The 20,827-nt window shown below is 48.5% G+C and overlaps 1 protein-coding gene across 1 annotated transcript in view; it reads left to right on the top strand.

The window, feature by feature from the left end:
• ECD (ecdysoneless cell cycle regulator) overlaps positions 1-20,309 on the top strand; it is a 65,674-nt gene extending 45,365 nt beyond the window's left edge. Inside the window, exons 12-14 of the mRNA XM_073585827.1 lie at positions 16,245-16,312; positions 18,664-18,872; positions 19,299-20,309. Coding sequence (XP_073441928.1) covers positions 16,245-16,312; positions 18,664-18,872; positions 19,299-19,520 — 499 coding nt within the window. The 3' untranslated portion in view covers positions 19,521-20,309. The remainder of the gene's footprint in view (positions 1-16,244; positions 16,313-18,663; positions 18,873-19,298) is intronic.
• The last annotated feature ends 518 nt before the right edge of the window (positions 20,310-20,827 follow it).

Below are 20,827 nucleotides of genomic sequence, written 5' to 3'. Positions count from 1 at the left end.
AGGTCCTGACCACTGACGAGAGCCTGACAGGTTGGGGTGCGGTGCACCTACATCACAGGGCACAGGGCAAGTGGTCACCAGTGGAAGCGAACATGCCCATCAACATCCTGGAAATTCGGGCCATCTTCCTGGTGTTGAGAGCCTTTCGTCACTTATTGGCAGCCTCTCATACCAGAGTGCAGTCGGACAATGCCACGATGGTGGCATATGTGAACCACCAAGGCGGGACCCGCAGTACCCAGGCGATGAGAGAAGTGACACATATCCTCCACTGGGTGGAAGACACGGGGTCGGTACTCTCTGCGGTCCACATTCCGGGTGTGGACAACTGGGAAGCCGACTTCCTCAGCAGACAAGGAATGGACTCGGGAGAGTGGTCTCTCCATCCCGAAATTTTTCACCAGATCTGCCATCGCTGGGGGACCCCGGACATGGACCTAATGGCATCCCATCTCAATGCCAAGGTCTCCAATTCCATGGCCAGAACACACAATCCGCGGTCGCTCGGAGCAGATGCCCTGGTTCAGGACTGGACCCAGTTCCAGCTTCTGTACAGTTTTCCACTTCTCCCCCTGATATCCAGAGTGGTGAGGAAGATCAAAGAAGAGGGAGTTCCAACCATCCTAATCGCTCTGGACTGGCCCAGACGTACATGGTACGCCGACATCGTACAACTTACAGCAGATGCTCCCTGGCGTCTCCCCGACCGTCCCGATCTTCTGTCACAAGGCCCGTTCTACCACCAGAACTCAGGGGCTCTCAGTTTGACGGCGTGACCCTTGAGACCTGGGTCCTAACCCAGGCAGGGCTCTCACCGGACCTCATTGGAACCATGATCAGGGCACGGAAGCCAGCCTCCGCCAAAATTTATTACCGTACCTGGAGGGCCTTCTTTACCTGGTGCGAATCTCGCGGCCAGATCCCACTTATTCCTTCCCCAAAATACTTGGTTTTCTCCAATCGGGTCTGGATGTCAGGCTGTCCCTGAGCTCGCTTAACAGCCAGGTGTCGGCGCTCTCAGTGCTTTTTTAGAGACGCATTGCTAACAAGCCGCAAGTAAGGACTTTTCTTCAGGGGGGTTTCCCGATTTGGTTCCCCCCCTACAGACGTCCACTAGAAACATGGGACCTCAACCTGGTCCTGACAGTATTGCAGGGACCACCTTTCGAACCCCTTAAGGAAGTCCCACTCCGCCTTCTATCGCAGAAGGTGGTCTTTCTGGTGGCAATCACCTCGCTGCGCAGGGTGTCTGAACTGTCAGCACTCTCCTGCAGACGGTCCTTCCTGGCTTTTCACCAGGACAAGGTGGTTCTCCGTATGGTCCCATCCTTCCTTCCAAAAGTCGTGTCCAACTTCTACCTCAGGAAATTTCACTGCCATCCCTTTGCCCAGTTCCGGTTCATAGAGTGGAGAAGGCTCTGCATACGCTTGACCTCGTCAGGGCATTGCGTATGTACGTGTCTAGGACTGCGCCCTTCCAGAAGTCTGATTCCCTTTTCCTTCTTCCGGAAGGCGTCCGCAAGGGTCTGCCGGCTTCCAAAGCTACCCTTGCCACGTGGATCAAATCCACCATACAAGAGGCTTACCATCTTAAAAATTCTCCTCTCCCGGCCGGTATTACGGCACACTCTACACGGGCGGTAGGGGCCTCCTGGGCCATTCGGCACAACAAGTGTGTAAGGCGGCCACTTGGACTAGCCTACACACGTTTACGAAACAGAGTTCATACCGAGTCCTCAGTGGACGCGAGCCTGGGTAGACTGGTTCTGCAGGCGGCGGTGCCCCAAGTTTAGGGACCTGTCAGCACAATATTCGTCCATTGCTTCCCACCCAGGGACTGCTTTGGGACGTCCCATGGTTCTGTGTCCCCCAATGAGGCGACAGTGTAAAGGAGATTTTTGTGTACTCCCTGTAAAATCTTTCTCAGCCTCTAATTGGGGGGCACAGCTCCCACCCTGTTGCCCTTACGGGCCGTTGTTACTGTTGAGTTCTCATATTGTTCTTTGAGCTCGTACATAGTGGCCTTCTTACAGGCATGTTTGTTATTTCTGTTATGTTCCTCCTAATGCTTTTGCACAAAACTGGAGAAGGCTAACGCCGTCCAAGGGTGTGTACTGCGGAGGAGGAGCCATAGTTAATCTTTTTTAGATTATGCATAGCGTTGCCTCCTAGTGGACAGCAGCATAACACCCATGGTTCTGTGTCCCCCCAAATAGAGGCTAAGGCCTCTTTCACACATCCGTTTTTTGTAATCTGGCACGATGCGGCGAAATTTTTCATAACCGGATCCGGTTTTGTCCCATAAGCTTTCATGGTCGCCGCATCGTGCCGGATGGTTATGCGTCGTGTCCGGTTGTTGCCGGACACGGCAAAAAATAGCCGTCCGGCATCTGCAAAAAACGTTCTCTGCAACGTTTTTTGTCAGCGCCGGACCGGCTTTTTCCACAGCGCATGCCCGAACTCTGTGAATGTTAACCCCACAAGTGCCCGGCGAGAGAGAGGGAGATCTCTCTCTGTCACCCGGACACTTGTGAGAGATCTCTCTCGCCGGGCACTTGTGGGGTTAACACTCAGTGTCTGGGTGAGAGAGAGAGAGAGAGATCTCTCTGTGGGGTTAACCCCACAAGTGCCTGGCAAGAGATTCTCTCGCCTGGACACTGAGTGTTAACCCCACATGTCTGTCTCTCCCTCTCCCTCTCAGCGGCTGCCTCTGTCCACCTCCTCCTGCGGCTCCTTTAAATCTTGTCCAAGCCGTATCAGACACCGCACACACATCCGGTGTCACGGCTGCAGGCCGGATCCGGCGGCCCGGCTTTTCGCCGCACGCCGCCGGACCCCACACACCGGATGTGTGAAAGTAGCTTAAGAGAGATTTTACGGTGAGTACACAAAAATCTCCATTTTTTTTTTTTTAAGACTTGGCCTTCATTTTCCCTTTTTTGGATGATTTATATTTGAAGCTGTTTCCTAGGCATTTTCTCATTAGGAATTCCTGCTTACTGTGAAAATGTTGCAGCAAAAAGTGAAATCTGATAAGACAGTATTCACATAGGTATAGCTAGACACCGCTGAGATTAGCAGTGTAATCCAAGGGAAGGAAAAGGGGGAAAATAGTGTAAATTAAGTTTTAACTTTTATTAGTGATGGTTTAATTTGGTTCTTATAAAAGAATTACCATACATCTATGTAAAGATGTATATTGGATCACTGTGTTGTGTTACAACCACCACTATGACCCACTAGATCCCGATTTAGGTATTGAACTCCGAGATTGAATTAGATTTAAGTTATTAGATGGAGTCTCAACCATTGTCCCTAAAATTAAAGGTTGGAGTGCAATCTCCATTGGTAAAAGCACTGCTAAATTAATTGATTTCAGTATAGCGTTGTTATAACAATTGTTGCGCACACACTGTCTAATTAGTGCATTTGCAAAAACTAAGTATGCGATCAATGTATATAACTCCTAATAAACATAGGGCTAATGTTTGTATTAGATATTAAGTCTGTATTATAAATTGTGTTCCAACCATAGGTAGTTGGCATCAACCATTGAGCCAGCAAGCCATGTGAGGTTAATCCGCACTATGTCAGTCACCGCAATGTTAACCTGCTGATTGTTAGATTAAGCAGGTCTAAAAAAAATTACGCCGATACTCCCTAGCTTTATTCGCTACTTGTATTGTCTGCGGGAGTCATCGTCATTATGTCTCAGCCGCTATAGATGCTACGTGCGACTTGGCACAGGAGCGGCTGGAGTTAGTCTGTTATTCAGCATGTATATAGATTAACGGCATGATGCCTGTAATCTCTGAGAACATATTACTATCGGGACAAATGTCCCTGACCCACGTTTCACTGGGGGAACCAGCTTTCTCTAAGGACAGGGTCAGACACATTTTTAACCTATTTATACATCCTGTGATTGATAGGTATACCGGCCAATAGAAACACAAACGTCATTGAGATATGTACTCTAAGCAGATATAAAGCTATCAAGATCATTAAACTTAATCCTGCTGTACATCAGCTCAAGTAATATTAAGATTACCTTTTACAAAGATAATTATCCTTGGAGCACCTATTTTCACTAGTTCTCCATTAAGCTGCTTCATACATATAAACAGTTCTTTCTGAACTATTAGTAGTATATTGGTTTTATTACAGTGGAAATAAATCGATTATCACTATCTGGCCGATCAAACCTGCGTACTCCCTACTTCCGCTGCGACTTTCAACTATTGGGTCGCAAACCTGTCACACTGTGTCTTGTCTGAGTGGGTCTTTAGTGCCGCTGGGGGGTCATAAACAGACAGGCGCTTTGGCCTGTCAACAGAGAATGCAGACAGGCTCACTCTGAATTGATCAAAGCCTGGATTAGCCCACACTTTTCAACCCCACCAGATGACAGCAGCACATAGTGTTTGTAATATTCAATATTTTAATGAGGCCCCCCCAGTTGTTGCGTTTCAGGGATCTATGGATGACTCTCCTAATTTCTGTCTGGCTCTGCACTTTCTGCAACGCCTTTGACTGCTTTTTAAGTACATCAACTACACTTTCAAAATATTTTTAGTTAAAAAAAATTTTTTCTTTATCGCCTTATTGGGGGACACAGATTACCATGGGTGTATGCTGCTGCTGCTAGGAGGCTGACACTATGCAAAACAAAAAACTTAGCTCCTCCCCGGCAGTATACACCCACCGACAGGCACCAAGTACCTCAGTTTGTGCTTAGTGTCTGTAGGAGGCGGACCGGGATCTCCCAGATCCGCATTTAACTATTTCTTTTTAGGCTTAGGGGGGTGTGTGTGTGTGTGTGTGTGTGTGTGTGTGTGTGTGTGTGTGTGTGTGTGTATTAATCTTTTCCGTTTGTTTTTCAGATTCAGCAGCAGGAAACAGGGTGTAAGTTCACCCTGCTTTCCCATATCAGGCGGCTGAGTGAGCAATCTGGTAGTGCCCACATCGCATCTCTCAGGACCGCAGGCAGGACTCTTCCCCCTATCACCCTCGGGTGGTATGGGCTGATGACGGTGGCCGGTCCTAGCTAATTCCCCCTCCTCACCCCTCTCCCGGGACAGGGCTGAGAGGAAGACGTCGGTCACCAGCGGTGAAGTTCCTCCTTCCAGCAAAAAAATGGCGCTGTCTTCTGCACTATAGGGACATGATGATGCGGGTACAGAGGGCTTTCGCTCCCAGCGGCCTGCTCTCTATTCGTGGGCCCCTGTGGTCATCCTCTTCAGGGACATCAGGTAAGTTGTCTGAATGTCCCCCTCCAGCCCCGCAAATGGAGCTATGCTGACCCCTTGAGTCCCGCAGCGTTCCACAGGCACCTCTAGTAGCAGTTCACTGGGGGAGCTGGCCCCTGTTTGAATCTCCCACCCTGTGTTCTGTTCACAGGGCAGTTATCAGGACTGGCTCCTATAATAGCCAGTTTGAATTTCCCGCCCCCTTTTCTCCCGGGCACGCACCTCACCTGCCATCGCTCAGCTCTGGGAGAGTTCACCGGTGTTTTTCTCTGCGGGCAGCAGTTAACTTGTTCTTTCACATGTCTGCGGCCTCACGGCGCCGGGTACGCCGTCCAACATTAGTCCCGGGGGGAGACGCGCTTTAACTTTCACTTTCATTTTGCAAGCGCCTTCCTCCTCTCTGCGAGCGCTTTATTCGCACCTTTTTTTAGCCCATCACGGGGCTGCTTTCTCCTCGGCGCCATCAGTCTCCCCATCTAGCAGCGCAACCCCCCCCGCGGTCTTCAGCCAATCACGTGGCTCGGCTGTTAAGCTCTGCCCACCGCTAGAGTTTTGCCTGTCATTTCTGAGAGATCACTCTCTCTCCCTTCACCGGATCTCTTCTTGGGGGACACAAGGTGTTTGCTCCGCATCTGAACCTCGGTAGGTTTGGCGCTGCTATACTTTGACGCTACACTTAGGGAACTGCCGTGGGGAGCTATCAGCTTAGTGCTACTGCCGCATAGACTTATGCCTAACCCTACAAGGGCTCTCTGTTCTAGACCCACCGCTATTCATTACGCCTGCGCGCGCTGTAAAAAGAAGTGGGCATCAGGTCAGTCGTCTCCTTTCTGCCCGTCCTGCAGCCCTTCCACCATGTCTGCCCCCCAGGAGCACTCCGAGCCCCGAAATAAGAGCACGCCACCCCGAGTGGGCCGTTGCAATCTCAGTCAGTCCCTGATTTGACTAAAGTTTCTCAGTCTCTGGTCCAGGTCTTAGAACGGTTACCTCAGCTATCTACAGCCTCCTGTGCGCCGACCGCCCCTCACGGTGAGTCGCCTTCACCTGACCGCGACCTTCAAGCAGACAGGCCGGGTAGAGATTCTAGGAAGCGGGCGCTGTCTGGCTCTTCTTCCAGCTCCCAAGGTCCTTCTGCTTCACCCAGGCTACGCTCCTCTTCTCCCTCATCAGCAGACGACCATGGGTCAGACGATTATTCCCAATCCGGATCTGACTCAGAGGCGGACAACATGTCTAGAACACGGGACATGGTGGATAGTCTAATATCGTCTATCTTCCAAACCCTCAAAATAAAGGAGGATAAGGCACCCCCCCCAGGAATGCTGTTTCTTTTAAGCGAGCGAGGCCTCCCTCTCGAACCTTTCCTAATCACAAGGAGTTCGACACTTCTTTAGCCAATCACTGGGAACACCCTGAGAAATGTTTTTCAGGCCGCAAGTATTTAGATGTGCTATATCCCTTCGATGCGGATGTAGTCACGAACTGGACCAAAGTTCCTGAGGTAGATCCTCCAGTTTCCCGTCTTTCCTCTAAGACTGTTCTATCCCTCCCGGACAGAGCTTCGCTTAAAGATCCGACGGACAGGCAAATAGAATCTCTGGCTAAGTCAATTTACTCTGTCGCCTTATTGCGGGACACAGAGCCGTGGGTGTTATGCTGCTGTCCACTAGGAGGCGACACTATGCATAATCTGAAAAAGATTAACTTTGGCTCCTCCTCTGCAGTATACACCCCTGGACGGCGTCAGCCTTCTCCAGTTTATGCTTAGTGTCGCAAGGAGGCACACCTAAGATTTTTTTCTCTTCCGTTTTTTTCCTTAATTTTTTTTCAACGGATTACAGATGAAGAAAAGCGGGTCTCCAGTGAGACCCCCGGCATGGCTCCCTCCTCGGTCCCCTATTAAGGGGTACCCGGTTGAGGTCGAGATGGCTCTTCCCCATGTCGCTCCTTCCCCAGTCCCTCGGGTACTGGTTCGAAGTTGAGGCCCCCCCCTCCTTCCCCAGTTCCTTGGGCTCTGGGATGAGGTCGAGGGTAGGACAAAGCCCCCTGACGGTGACAGCAGCACCCTCCCTAATCCCCCTCTGTGGGCATTAGGTCGAGACACCGCAGGTAGGGCCTGTACCAGGCACCATTCGGCCACTTACATGTCCAGGGACCCCAGCCCAGCTGCGAGCTCCTGTTTGGACCGGGGGAGGTGCAGGCAGGCAGGGCACTTGTCAGAGACAGGGCTCCCGGCACCCCTGTCTCTGCGGCAGCATCAGCTGCATTGCGCCTCAAAGGGACCCCCCACAGGGCCCAGGTGGCGCTCATGTCCCCACCGCTAGCCTGCCGTTCAATCCGGGGGGGTCTGGTTGGAATCCGACCCTCCCCCGGACAACCGCGCCGTCCTGGAGCCCTTCTGGGCATGAGCTATCTAATTTAGGCCGCGGCTTCGGCCTAGCCGAAGTCGCCGCCTTATTCCCGCCCCCCGGATGACGAAAAATGACACTACAGTGTCATAGAAGGGGTGGATCGAGACAGGAAGGGCGCGCTTTTACATAGCTCCGCGCGCCCTTTTCAGCTCTCCGCCCCCTTCCCCCTCCACCTCAGAATCCGGTGGCCATCTTGCTGCACCTGAAGAAACTGAAGGCAGCACAGCGGTCTCTGGGGGGCACAAGAGGATTTATCAGCGCTGGACCTAGGGGGAGCACCGGTGGGGTAAGATCACAGCTGGGTTCTTTGTACTCAGCTGTGAGTTCCTGTAACCTATAACGCTCCCCTACTCCTTCTTTCCTCTGCGTAGATACACTTGTAGGGCCTCTGCGAATAGGTACTATGTCGGGCTCAAAAAAGGACCAGGCAAGACTGCTTTTACGCAGTCTGCACAGCCTGCAAGGCCATTCTCCCCAGCGGCAGCACGTACCTGCACTGCTGGGACTGTACCCAAAGAACAGCAACGCTTCTGCGTCCGCTACTGCGCCGGAATGGGCGACTCAGATGTCGCAGTCTATAACAAAGTCTATAGATAACCTGACCTCCTCACTACTGCAGGCTCTGCAGGGTCATGTCTCGACTATGAACGTTACCCAGCAAAGGGACGTCCGGTATCAGGAACAGGCCGCTTACGACAGTTCGAGACGTAAGCGGACCCACAGGTCGCGTTCATCTGCGTCCTCATAGCAACTAGGTCGTCCCCCTCCAGGGAGAGACAGTGGCTACAGGTCACCGAGACCGTCCCCTGATAGAGAGAGACAATGTGGATCTCCACAACGATCCCAGACCACACAAGACTCAGAGGGCATATGTGACTCCGACTCAGATAACGAAACAAGGAACGCTCTGCTCCCTTGTCCCCCTAGCAATACTGCGCTAGTTGAGGATATAATCTCTTCCATCCTTCGGGTGCTAGACTTTTCTGATCCAACCCCTGAAGTACCAGAACACAAGATTTCCTTTGAAAGTGTTCAGAAACCATCTGAGGTCTTTCCTGATCACCCGGAATTTTAAAAAAAAAAAAAAACTTTCTAAGCATTTTTCGCAGCCTGAGAAAACGCCAATCGCAAATACTTGAAAGCAAAGTACCCCTTCCCACAGAAGGACACTAAGGATTGGACAGATCCGCCTAAAGTGGATCCTCCAGTCTCTAGGCTGACAGCACAAACACTTCTCTCGCTGCCTGACAGCTCAACCCTCAAGGACGCAGCAGACACAGGTAGAACGCATGGCTCGTTCAATCTTCGAGGCAGCAGGTGCCTCTTTAGCTCCTGCATTTGCTTCAGTTTGGGCAGCCAAGGCCATTATGGCCTGGGCTGATCTATTACAACAGGGCCTCCAAGCTTCAAATCCTCATCTGGCGGACCAGGCAGTGCAAATTGCAGTAGTGACAGATTACATGGTCCATGCAGCGTTGGATTCTGCAAGAGGGGTAGCGGAAATAGCATCAAACGCCATCACAATCCGGCGTATTCTCTGGCTAAGACAATGGAAGGCGGATGCGGCCTTAAAAAAGTCCCTAACAAATCTCCTGTACTTCAGGGGCCGTCCTTTCGGTGAAAAGCTGGATACAATGATATCCAATGCTACCGGGGGTAAAAGTACTTCCCTCCCTCAGCTAAAACCAAAACACGTTTAAAAGACGTAATCAATCTCGTTTCCGATCCTTTCAGAATTCTTCAGGCTAGTCCGTCTCGCGCCCGGCACAAAATCATAACAGTTCCCCTCTCAGGGACAACACACGTGCGGCACAGAGGCCGGACAGAAACTGGCAGTCAAAGGAAAGCCAGGCAAAATCCAAGGGAGGGAAAGCTCAGACTTTTCATTCATCATTACTCATCCCCTCCGGAAAACACCCCACTTGTAGGCGGACGACTGCTACTCTTTCAGCAGGTCTGGCTGCCTATTACAGAAGACAGGTGGGTCAAGGAAATGGTGTCTTCAGGATACAAGATCGAGTTACTACCAGCCCACCGCACAGGTTTTTTCTCTCTGTCCCTCCAAAACCTCCACTCAAAGCTCGAGCCTTCCATCAAGCGGTTTCATCCCTCCTGCAAGCAGGAGTCATAATACCGGTTCCAGCAGACGAGCGCTTACGAGGGTTCTACTCCAACCTGTTCGTGGTGCCCAAAAAGGGAGGCAGCGTCTGACCCATACTAGACCTCAAGCAACTGAATAAGTATGTTCGAGTTTGTCACCTTCGCATGGAATCCCTCCGGTCAATCGTTGCGTCCATGGAGGAAGGAGAATATCTCGCCTCCATAGACATACAGGACGCATACCTGCATATACCGATTGCTCCGCCCATCAGAGATTTCTCAAACTCGCAATCAACCAAGACCATTACCAGTTTGTGGCCCTCCTGTTTGGTCTCGCCACGGCTCCCAGAACATTTACAAAGGACATGGCAGGTACCATGGACGTTCTGCACTTCAGAGGCATAGTAGTCGTTCCATACCTGGACGACCTCCTCATCAAGGCCCCCACCTTCAAGGACTGCGAGGTCAAAGTCTCAATCACGATCGACACTCTGAGTCGCCTGGGATGGTTAGTCAATTTACAGAAGTCCTCGACTACCCGAAATCAGTCTCTGACCTTCCTGGGGATGCTATTTGACACCTCCAGGGGTCTGGTGATCCTCCCCAGGGACAAGGCACTGGCCCTCCATTTGGGAGTTCACACTCTCCTTCGTGGTTTCCCCGATCTCTCCGGTATGCCATGAGCAGACTGGGCAGGATGGCAGCGGCAATGGAGGGGGTACCATTTGCCCAGTTTCACCGCAGACCCATCCTCAAGTCCTGGGACAGGAATCTGTTCTCCCTCAAGAGAGAGTTCCGGTTATCAGAGAAAACCAGGAGGTCCCTGCACTGGTGGCTCCAGCTAACCTCGCTTGCAATGGGAAAATCCTTTCTCCCCGGTCACTGAAAGGTTTTGACCACCGGCGCAAGCCTTACGGGTTGGAGCGTGGTGCACCTACAGCGCAAGGCAAGTGGTCACCAATGGAAGTGACCATGCCCATCAACATCCTGGAAATTCGGGCCATCTTCCTGGCATTGAAAGCCTTCCATCACTTGCTAGCAGACTCTCATATCAGAATGCAGTCGGACAATGCCACGGCGGTGGCATACGTGAACCATCAAGGCGGCACCCGCAGCATCCAGGCGATGAACGAAGTAACACTTATCCTACACTGGGCAGAGGATGCGAGGTCGGTACTCTCTGCGGTCCACATTCCGGGTGTGGACAACTGGGAAGCCGACTATCTCAGCCGTCAAGGAATGGACTCGGGGGAGTGGTCTCTCCATCCCGAAGTTTTCCATCAGATCTGCCATCGTTGGGGGTCCCCGGACGTGGTCCTGATGGCATCCCATCTCAATGCCAAAGTTCCCAATTTCATGGCCAGGACGCGCGATCCGCAGTCGCTCGGAGCAGATGCCCTGGTTCAGGACTGGACCCAGTTCCAGCTTCTGTACATTCCACCCCTTCCCCTGATTTCCAGAGTCCTGAGGAAGATCAAACAGGAGGGTGTTCCCACCATCCTATTCACTCCAGACTGGCCCAGGTGTACATGGTAGGCCGACGTAGTGCAACTCACAGCAGACGCTCCCTGGCGTCTCCCCACACGTCCCGAACTTCTGTCACAAGGCCTGTTCTTCCACCAGAAATCAGGGGCTCTCAATTTGACGGCGTGGCCATTGAGACCTGGATTTTGACCCAAGCAGGTTTTTTCATCGGACGTTGTTAAAACCACGATCAGGGCTCGAAAGCCAACTTCAGCCAAAATTTACTATCTTACCTGGAAGGCTTTCTTCACATGGTGCGAATTTCGTGGGCACATCCCACTCCCCTATTCTCTTCCAAAGGTCCTCGGTTTCCTTCAGTCAGGTCTGGACGCCGGGCTATCCCTGGGCTCGCTTAAGAGCCAAGTGTCAGCGCTTTCAGTGCTCTTTCAGAGGCATTTTGCTAACAAGCCGCAAGTGAAGACTTTTCTCCAAGGGGTTTCTCGATTGGTTCCCACCTACAAACATCCGTCGGAGACGTGGGACCTCAACCTGGTCTTGACAGCACTACAGACACCTCCTTTTGAACCCCTAAAGGAGGTCTCACTCCGCTTTCTATCACAGGAAGTGGTTTTTCCTGGTGGCAATCACCTCGCTACGCAGGGTGTCCGAACTTTCAGCTCTTTCCTGCAGACAACCCTTCCTGGTTTTTCATCAGGACAAGGTGGTTCTCTGTACAGTGCCATCCTTCCTTCTGAAGGTTGTGTCCACCTCAATGAGAAAATCTCATTACCATCTCTTTGCCCGGTTCCCGTTCATAGAGTGGAGAAGGCTCTGCATACGCTAGACCTCGTCAGGGCATTGCGTATTTACGTGTCTAGGACTTCTCCCTTCCGGAAGTCTAATTCACTTTTCCTTCTTCCAGAAGGCATTCGCAAGGGCCTACCGGCTTCCAACGCCACCCTTGCTAGGTGGATCAAGTCCAGCATTCAAGAAGCTTACCGCCTTAACAATTCTACTCTTCCGGCCGGTATCACTGCTCACTCTACGCGGGCGGTAGGGGCCTCTTGGGCCATTCAGCATCAAGCCTCGGCACATCAAGTGTGTAAGGCAGCCACTTGGACTAGCCTGCACACATTTACAAAACACTACAGAGTGCATACCCAGTCCTCGGCGTATGCGAGCCTGGGTAGACGGGTCCTGCAGGCGGCAGTACCCCAAATTTAGGGAACTGTCAGTACAATATTCATCCAATGCTTCCCACCCAGGGACTGCTTTGGGACGTCCCACGGTTCTGTGTCCCCCAATAAGGCGACAGAGTAAAGGAGATTTTTGTGTACTCACCGTAAAATCTTTCTCTTAGCCTTTAATTGGGGGACACAGCTACCACCCTGTTGCCCTTGCGGGCCATTGTTTACGTTTGGGTTCTCATATTGTTTGAGCTGGGTTCTCATATTGTTTGAGCTCGTTTATAGTAGCCTTCTTACAGGCATGGTTATGTTTCTGGTATATTCCTCCTAATGCTTTTGCACAAAACTGGAGAAGGCTGATGCCGTCCAGGGGTGTATACTGCAGAGGAGGAGCCAAGGTTAATCTTTTTCAGATTATGCATAGTGTCGCCTCCTAGTGGACAGCAGCATAACACACACGGTTCTGTGTCCCCCAATTAAAGGCTAAGAGAGAGATTTTACGGTGAGTACACAAAAATCTCCTTTTTGAGGCATCCGGCGCCTCCCTCTGTCCTATTTTCGCCTCCGCTTGGGTGGCCAAGGTCATATGAGCTTGGGCAAAAATTCTTCGCAAGGGCATCTTAGCGGCAGCACCTCAGGACGAGCTGGCAAATTTGGCATACCAAATTAATCATGCGGGTAAATACCTTTTGGCCGCCTCCTTAGACGTGGCCGGGTGTGTAGCAAGAGCTAACAGCAACATAGTAGCCATACGCCGTATCCTTTGGTTGAAGTCGTGGAGTGCGGACGCCACCTCTAAAAAGTTGCTCACCAACCTGGCTTTTCACGGCTCTAGGCTCTTTGGCGCCTAGCTGGATCAATAGTTTTGGATGCCACTGGTGGTAAAAGTACGTCCCTTCCTCTGTCCCGGCCTAGAAGGTTTTTCAACAGAAAGGCTGCTCGGCCGTATGTCCTTTCGCCCCTTCTCTTCCACAGAAGGTTCATCCCAGCAGGACTGGCCCTCCGCTTCCAGGGACCGGAGGAAACCATCATATAAACCCGCTCCCCGCTGGAGGTCAAGAGGTCAGCCCTCCATGTCTTCAGGCTCCCGGTCTGGCAGATTTTCCTCTTAAGTAACGAGTCACCCCCAGGGTGGGAGCCAGACTTTCCTCTTTCAAGGACGCTTGGCTGTCTGTTGTCGACGACGCTTGGGTCAGGGAAATCATCACTTCCGGTTCCAAAATCGAATTTTCTTTCCCCCCCCCCCCCTCCTCCCAAACAGTCGCTTCTTCCTGTCTCGACCCCCAAGACAGCGGTCCCAGATTCCAGGGTTCCTTCAGGCAGGCAGTCTCCTCCCTTCTTTCCGCCGGGGTTGTCGTTCCCGTTCCTTCAAACGAACGGTTTTCAAGGTTCTGCTCAAATCTCTTTGTAGTCCCGAAAAAAGACGGCTCTCTTCGTCCAATTTTGCACCTCAAGTTGCTCAACCGCCATATGAGGGTCCTCCACTTCAAGATGAAGCCCTGTGCTCGGTAATAGCCTCAATGGAACCCGGAGAGTTCCTCTGCTCTGTGGACATACAGGATGCCTACCGCCACATCCCTATTTGTCGGCAACATCAGAGATTCCTTCCTAAAGTGGTATCCTCGTTTCACATTAACGAGGATATCGTCCTCCCCTCATTTTGTCCTGCGCCTGTTCACCCTCTGGAAAAGTCGTTCCATAAACTGGATGTAGTGACAGCCTTGCCTGTCTACCTTGCCAGGACCGCCTCGCTTCGCCAATCCGATTCCCTGCTTGTCATCTCTGAAGGTCGCCGGAAAGGGCTTCCGGCATCCAAATCCACAATCGCTCGCTGGATTCGTTCTACCATTCTGGAAGCCTACCGACTTCAGGAAAAACGCCCCCCTCCGGGAGTGAGAGCCCACTCCACCCGGGCTGTAGGGGCTTCTTGGGCTGTGCGACACCAGGCTTCAGCCTTACAACTTTGCAGAGCCGCGACCTGGTCGTCTTTGCACACCTTTGCGAGGTTCTACAGGGTTCATACCCAGGCCTCCTCTGATGCAGCTCTTGGTAGGAAGGTTTTGCAGGCGGCGGTTGCACATCGGCCGACCTAAGCCCTTCCTTCCTTCCTTCGTTCCTTTATGGCTGTTCCCACCCTCGGGACTGCTGTGGAACGTCCCATGGTAATCTGTGTCCCCCAATAAGGCGATAAAGAAAGAGGGATTTTGGGTTCTTGCCGTAAAATCTCTTTCTTAGAGCCTTCATTGGGGGACACAGCACCCTCCCTGTTTAAGTTGTATCGTGTTGGGTCTTCGAGTCCCTTGTTGGGTTGGTACATATGTTGATAGTTTTTTGGTTGCTTCTCCTACTGCTTTCTCACCAACTGAGGTACTTGGTGCCTGTCGGTGGGTGTATACTGCCGGGGAGGAGCCAAGTTTTTTGTTTTGCATAGTGCCAGCCTCCTAGCAGCAGCAGCATACACCCATGGTAATCTGTGTCCCCCAATGAAGGCTCCAAGAAAGAGAGATTTTACAGTAAGAACCCAAAATCCCTCTTTTATGGGTTTAATGACTCCATACAGTTTAACATGGTTATTGTTGCATTACAGTGGTATGTAAAACTTACACAAAGCGTAGAAAAATAGTTCAGCATTAAATTACTCATCTATACAGTATTGCGTGCTTTCTGACACATTTTGGTGAGATGGCAAAAGAAGCATTTGTAAAATTGTTTGTTCACATTTCTTAGCCGTACACTATTGTGTTCTGGGATACAATTTTTGTGATGTATAACACTCATTGTAAAATTTTTGCTGGGTTACATTTCTCATCCATTAGTATTAAATCTTCTTGGGTACATTTTATTGCCATATAAGCCTCCAAAACACTTGTTAAAAAAGTTTAGGCTGTGTGCACACGTTGCAGATTTGGTGCATTTTCGGGTTTTTTTTTTTTTTTTTTTTTTGTTTTTTTTTTTTCTGAGCGGATTTGTGACAACCTGATGCCAGCAAGTGAACGAGAAACGTTGACTGTCATGCACATGTTGAATATTTTTGATTTGCAGACTTGGTGCAGAAAATCTGCAGCATGTCAATTTTCTGTGCGTTTTTCACCATTCACTTCACTGAAATCAATAAATGTGCATTTTTGCAGCTGCATTTTTTCCTGCCAAGAGATGGAGAAATTTTACTCAACGTGTGCACATACCCTTATCAGTATTATATTGCTCACCCATAGACTTCCATGGTCTGGAGTACATTTCCTTGGTATATAACACTTAAAAGTGCATGAGTCTAGGAGTACCAATACACAAAAATTTGAAAAAAAAAGTGTGAGCCCCTCCTTTATATCTAATACAGGTTATATCCAAGTTCCTTATTTTTGGCTGTTCTTGGTTCCTTTAAATTACACTAACCTTTCCTATTTTTTAATTAAAGTCAGTATACAGGACAAAAATGTTTACGGTAACTTTTTTTTATTCCTGTAACATGCAATTTCTCAATGTGCATGCGACTATTAGGAATTATGAACACCCGAGCATTTTGGTGCCCGCTCATACCTATTATAGCTGTGAAAGTTTACCAATGGAATACAAAACAAATGACTGATGGGACGTTCCCTGTGATATTTACGTAAAGAATTGTTTGCTTGCGTCTTTAGTCTTTATGAAAGAATGTGCAAATAAAGAATAGAAGCGCTGAAATACATCTTGATTCATTTCTATAGATTACAACTGGTTATGAGGTCATCTGCAGGAATCTCCCAGTCCCATTTATTATACAAACCTCTAAGTGACAGGTTATGCGGCACTGTTACTAATAGTTGTACATGCTTCTTGTTTTACGACATACGCAGGAATCTTCCAGAAGTACCGATTACGTTTGATGTCGATTCTTTCACAAGTGCTTTAAAAAAGATCATTGGTAATTATTTATTTATTTGTATATTTTACACATCTATGTGATGGAACTGAAATTCTCCAAGTCTCTGTAGCTCACTAAAATCTATAATGGGCAAAAGAATAAATACCATATAGACTCAAGTATAAGCCGAGGCACCTAATTTTATCACAAAAAAACTGGGAAAACCTATTGCCTCAAGTATAAGCTGGGTATGCATTGTCTCCTCATCCCTATCCTGGTATGCTTGGCCCCTATCAAAACCATAAATCATCCTACTTTACCATCCCTGCGCTGCCCTGCAGCGTCTTGTTCCAGTGCCAGCAGCTGATTTATGCCTGTAAGCAGCGTGTGGCGGTGACGTCATGTGCTGCTTACAAGCCAAGGACGGTTGCTGACATACTCACTGCTCTCCACTCCGAAACTATATGCGTAGAGGGCAGTGAGTATTAATTGCTATTTAGTAGCATGCACAGTGTCAGTCACAGTCTTCCTGCAGCGGCCAAGTGATCACGTCTGCCCGCTACTTAAGGGAATGAATATTCACCGCTCTCCACGCCCATCATTCAATAGTCTTATTAGGAGGCCTGAAGCTGTAATACTCTGCCTGTGCTACTCACAGCAGGGCTGTAGCAGAAATACTCATCTGCTATAAACGCTGGTCGCAGCAATGCAAAATTATATATATATATATATATATATATATATATATATATATATATATATATATATATATATATATATATATATATATAATGAAAAGCACCAAAATAAAAATTGTGGTATCTCTGTAATTGTGCCGGCCTGAAGAATAAAGCTGTCTTATCAATTTTAGCACACAGAGTGGCATAAAAAATCCTGAATTGCTGGTTTTTAATTCTGCCTCTCCTAAATTGGAATAGAAAGTGCTCAAAAAATTATGTACACGAAAATAGTACAATTAAAAACATCAACTTGTCCTGCATGATATGAGCACTCACACGACTGTCTGACGAAATATGGAAAAACTACAGCTCTTCAAATATGGCGCCGCAGTCTGTGTAGGGGGGGGTCGGATCTCTGTCTCCAGCCATGGCAGATGCTAGTGCAGCATCCGCCATGGCTGGATTGTAATATTTCACCAAATTTCATTGGTGAAATGTTACAAATCGCTCTGATTGGCTGTTTCACTTTTAACAGCCAATCAAAGCGATCGTGGGCACATAGGCGTCATGGGTCGGATTGGCACAGACTTTCATGATGCCTACATGGCGTCAAAGGTCGGGAAGGGGTTAAATGCCGCTGTCAAACTCTTGACAGTCATTTAACGAGTGCTTCCGGCAATCGCGCCAATGACCCCCATCGCGGGTCACCGGTGCGTTGGCATGACAACCGGAGGTCTCTTGGAAACCTCTATGCCTGTCAGTGCCAGCTTGCTGTGGGCGCCACCCAGTGGTCAGCGCTCATAGCAACTGAGTAAATCTGCTATACAGAGGCGAATCTGATCATCGCCTCTATGTAGCAGAGCTGATCAGGTTGTGGCAGCTTCTAGTCTCCCATGGAAGACTATTGAATCATGCCAAAAGTAAAAAGAAAATGTTATTAAAAAAAGTTCAAATCACCGCACTTTCGCCCCATTCAAAATAAAACCATGAAAAATAAAATCAAGTATAGACATATTTGGTATCGCCACGTTCAGAATTGCCCGATCAATAAAAAAAAATATATATATTCTGATCGCTAATTGGCAGAGTGAGGAAAAAAGTCAAAATGCCAGAATTACTTTTTTTGTTCTCTGCAACATTGCATTAAAATGCAATAACTGGCGATCAAAAGTTCGTATCTGCACCAAAATGGTATCATTAAAAGCGTCAGCTCAGCGCACAAAAAGTAAGCCCTCACCCAACCCGAGATCACAGAGTGGAGAAGCTGCGGGCATCGCAAAATGGTGCAAATTCTTTTGTTTAAAAAAAAAAAAAAAAAAAAAGTTTGGAATTTTTTTTTTCACCACTCAGATAAAAGAGAACCTAGACATGTTTGGTGTCCATGAACGCGTAATGACCTGTAGAATCATATTGGCAGGTCACTTTTAGCATTTCGTGAACCTAGTAAAAAAAAAAAACAGACAAAAAACAAGTTTGGGATTGCACTTTTTTTGCAATTTCACCGCACTTGGAATTTTTTTCCCGTTTTCTAGTACACAACATGGTAAAACCAGCGGCGTCGTTCAAAAAGTACAACTCGTCCTGCCAAAAAACAAGCCCTCACATGGCCATATTGACGGAACAATAAAAAAGTTATGGCTCTGGGAAGAAGGGAAGCGAAAACTTTAAATGCATTAAAGGGGTTTTCTATTCGCTTTAGAGGACATTGTACTTAGTTGCATATTTTCACAGGTCCAAGCCCAGAGGAACTGGATTCTGATGATCTAGTCTCAGAAGAAGATTTTGAGTTACTGAACAGTGATGATGATTATTTAGGCGACGATCAGGCCACACCACTGAACGCAGATGCCCTGCAAAGCCTTCACTCTTATATGGACGTTATGGACAAAGAATTGGCACACACAGACATAGGGAAAAGCTTCACCAAAAAGAAAAATGTGGTGAGGAATACTTTTATTCAAATCAGTCAGGTAGAATTTTCATTTTCAAGATTATTGCTCGAGTTCATTTTGGAGTAGTGTAAGGCCAGGTTCGCATATCGTTGACAGGTTGTGCTAACACTATAGCATAATGTGATGTGTTATGCTCTAGCGCTGAAGCTTCATCAGCGCTAGCAGTGACGGAGCCTCAGACGCTGCAGCCCGCGTCCAAGGCTCCGTCAGTGAATAACGGCACGTTGCGAACGCGTGCCGCTTTACAGCATACGTCGCAACGCGCTACATTATAGGGGTCTATGGCGGCGTTAACGGACTGTGTTATACCGCGGTGTAAAGCAGTCTGTCAGCGGACTGCCTTAAGCGCAGTGTGACCCCGGCCTTAGTCGCCAATACAAAACTGTTCTAATTTTTCCTTTTTTTGCCAAGCAGAGTGCAGCCCATCCCAACACAGATAAAGCTGAAGAGGTGGATGCTCATGAGGCAGACCTGGCCCCAGTGGATGTGGATTTAAATTTGGTGACAAATCTCCTTGAATCGTTCAGCTCTCAATCTGGCCTGGCTGGACCAGCTTCCAATTTATTACAAAGTTTGGGTGTCCACCTCCCTGACAATACAGATCAGGAGATGGCTGATGGAAGTTTACCACGCTAAAAAGGACAATAGACTCTGAATTTAATGTTCTGGTACTTTTAAAATATTTTACACTTTGTATCGTCAACGGATTTCCTTGCTTTGAACGATTGTTGGCAGATTCCAGGGAAAATGACAATAGAAAGGAAGTAAAGTTATTGTCCTCAGATACTCGCCTGCCTTTACTGGTAGCCTGAAAAGATTGGGAGACAAACCTCTTTTCATTAATGAACCCCCACCCAACGAAGATGTTAGATCCACAATGCCATGATGCGCTTTCTGAAGGATCTAGAATCACTTGAACTCCCTTTTGCACACATCTTTCCTGGATGGAAACCCTCCTTGAATCATGAGTATTAATGTATGTCCTATTTCTACACCTCAATTAATAATTTTGGCCTGGAACTACCCTTAGAATTAGACCACTCGCTGTGCGTTTTTTTTTTTTTTTTTTTTTTTTAAATATATATCTTGTTCCATCGTTTTCAGTGCCTTATACGTCGGAAGATCAGTGTGAGTATTTACTTATAACTGCTATTACAGGACTGGCTGAAGCCTTAGTGGGGAATGTACAGATGAGTCTGCTATTGCACACTTGGAAATCTGTAGTGTAAATGTTTGTTTTGTAGAGTTCTGACACCTGCCGCAAGTCATTTTGACTATGTATTTTTGTCAGATATCCTGAGGTTGAGTATTGCAAATGTAATTACTTGTATAGTTTTTCTAATTATCTCAATGTGCTTGACAAGATTTAAGAAGGAAAGTTATTCAGGACATGATACAATAAACGAGATGATTTTCATAAATGCATTTATTTGAATCAAATATTTTGTATGAAATCAGACTACAAAAGAATATTCTGCATTATAGAAAAACTGTATTATTTAAATATAGGGATTCATTAATGAAATTATTCTGACATTTCTACGATAAGTAAATTTCCTATTACAGAGCCACCATTTGCCTCCTATATGGACAAGGCGTTCAAAGCTAAATAAATATGTATTGTTTTTCTGTTGCCCATGGTGGCACCAACGAGAGAGGGGATCCGCCCTTCAAGGAAAGTAAACCTTCAAGATAAAAAGGAGGTGCCTCTCTCTGCATCAGTTGGCTTCTTGGCCTTGACGGGTACCAAATTGGACAACGACAGAAGACCTAAAGGGAAAAGGAAGGCAAGGTTCCCAGACCTGGCTGGTAGATTAGGGCAGGGCACAATCTCTGCTGCAACCGGCGTCGGGAAAGCTGGAAGCACCCCGGGGGGCCTGAGTGGGTCTTATCCGTCCGACTGGCAGAGGTCTGTGGCACCATCACCGCATGGAGGCCGGCAG

Source organism: Dendrobates tinctorius, unplaced genomic scaffold (assembly GCF_039654945.1).
Source record: "Dendrobates tinctorius isolate UK_male_01 unplaced genomic scaffold, ASM3965494v1 ptg000089l, whole genome shotgun sequence".
NCBI classification, from domain to species: domain Eukaryota; kingdom Metazoa; phylum Chordata; class Amphibia; order Anura; family Dendrobatidae; genus Dendrobates; species Dendrobates tinctorius.
Note: the sequence above shows the minus strand (reverse complement) of the source record. Positions and strands in the feature narration are given on the sequence as shown.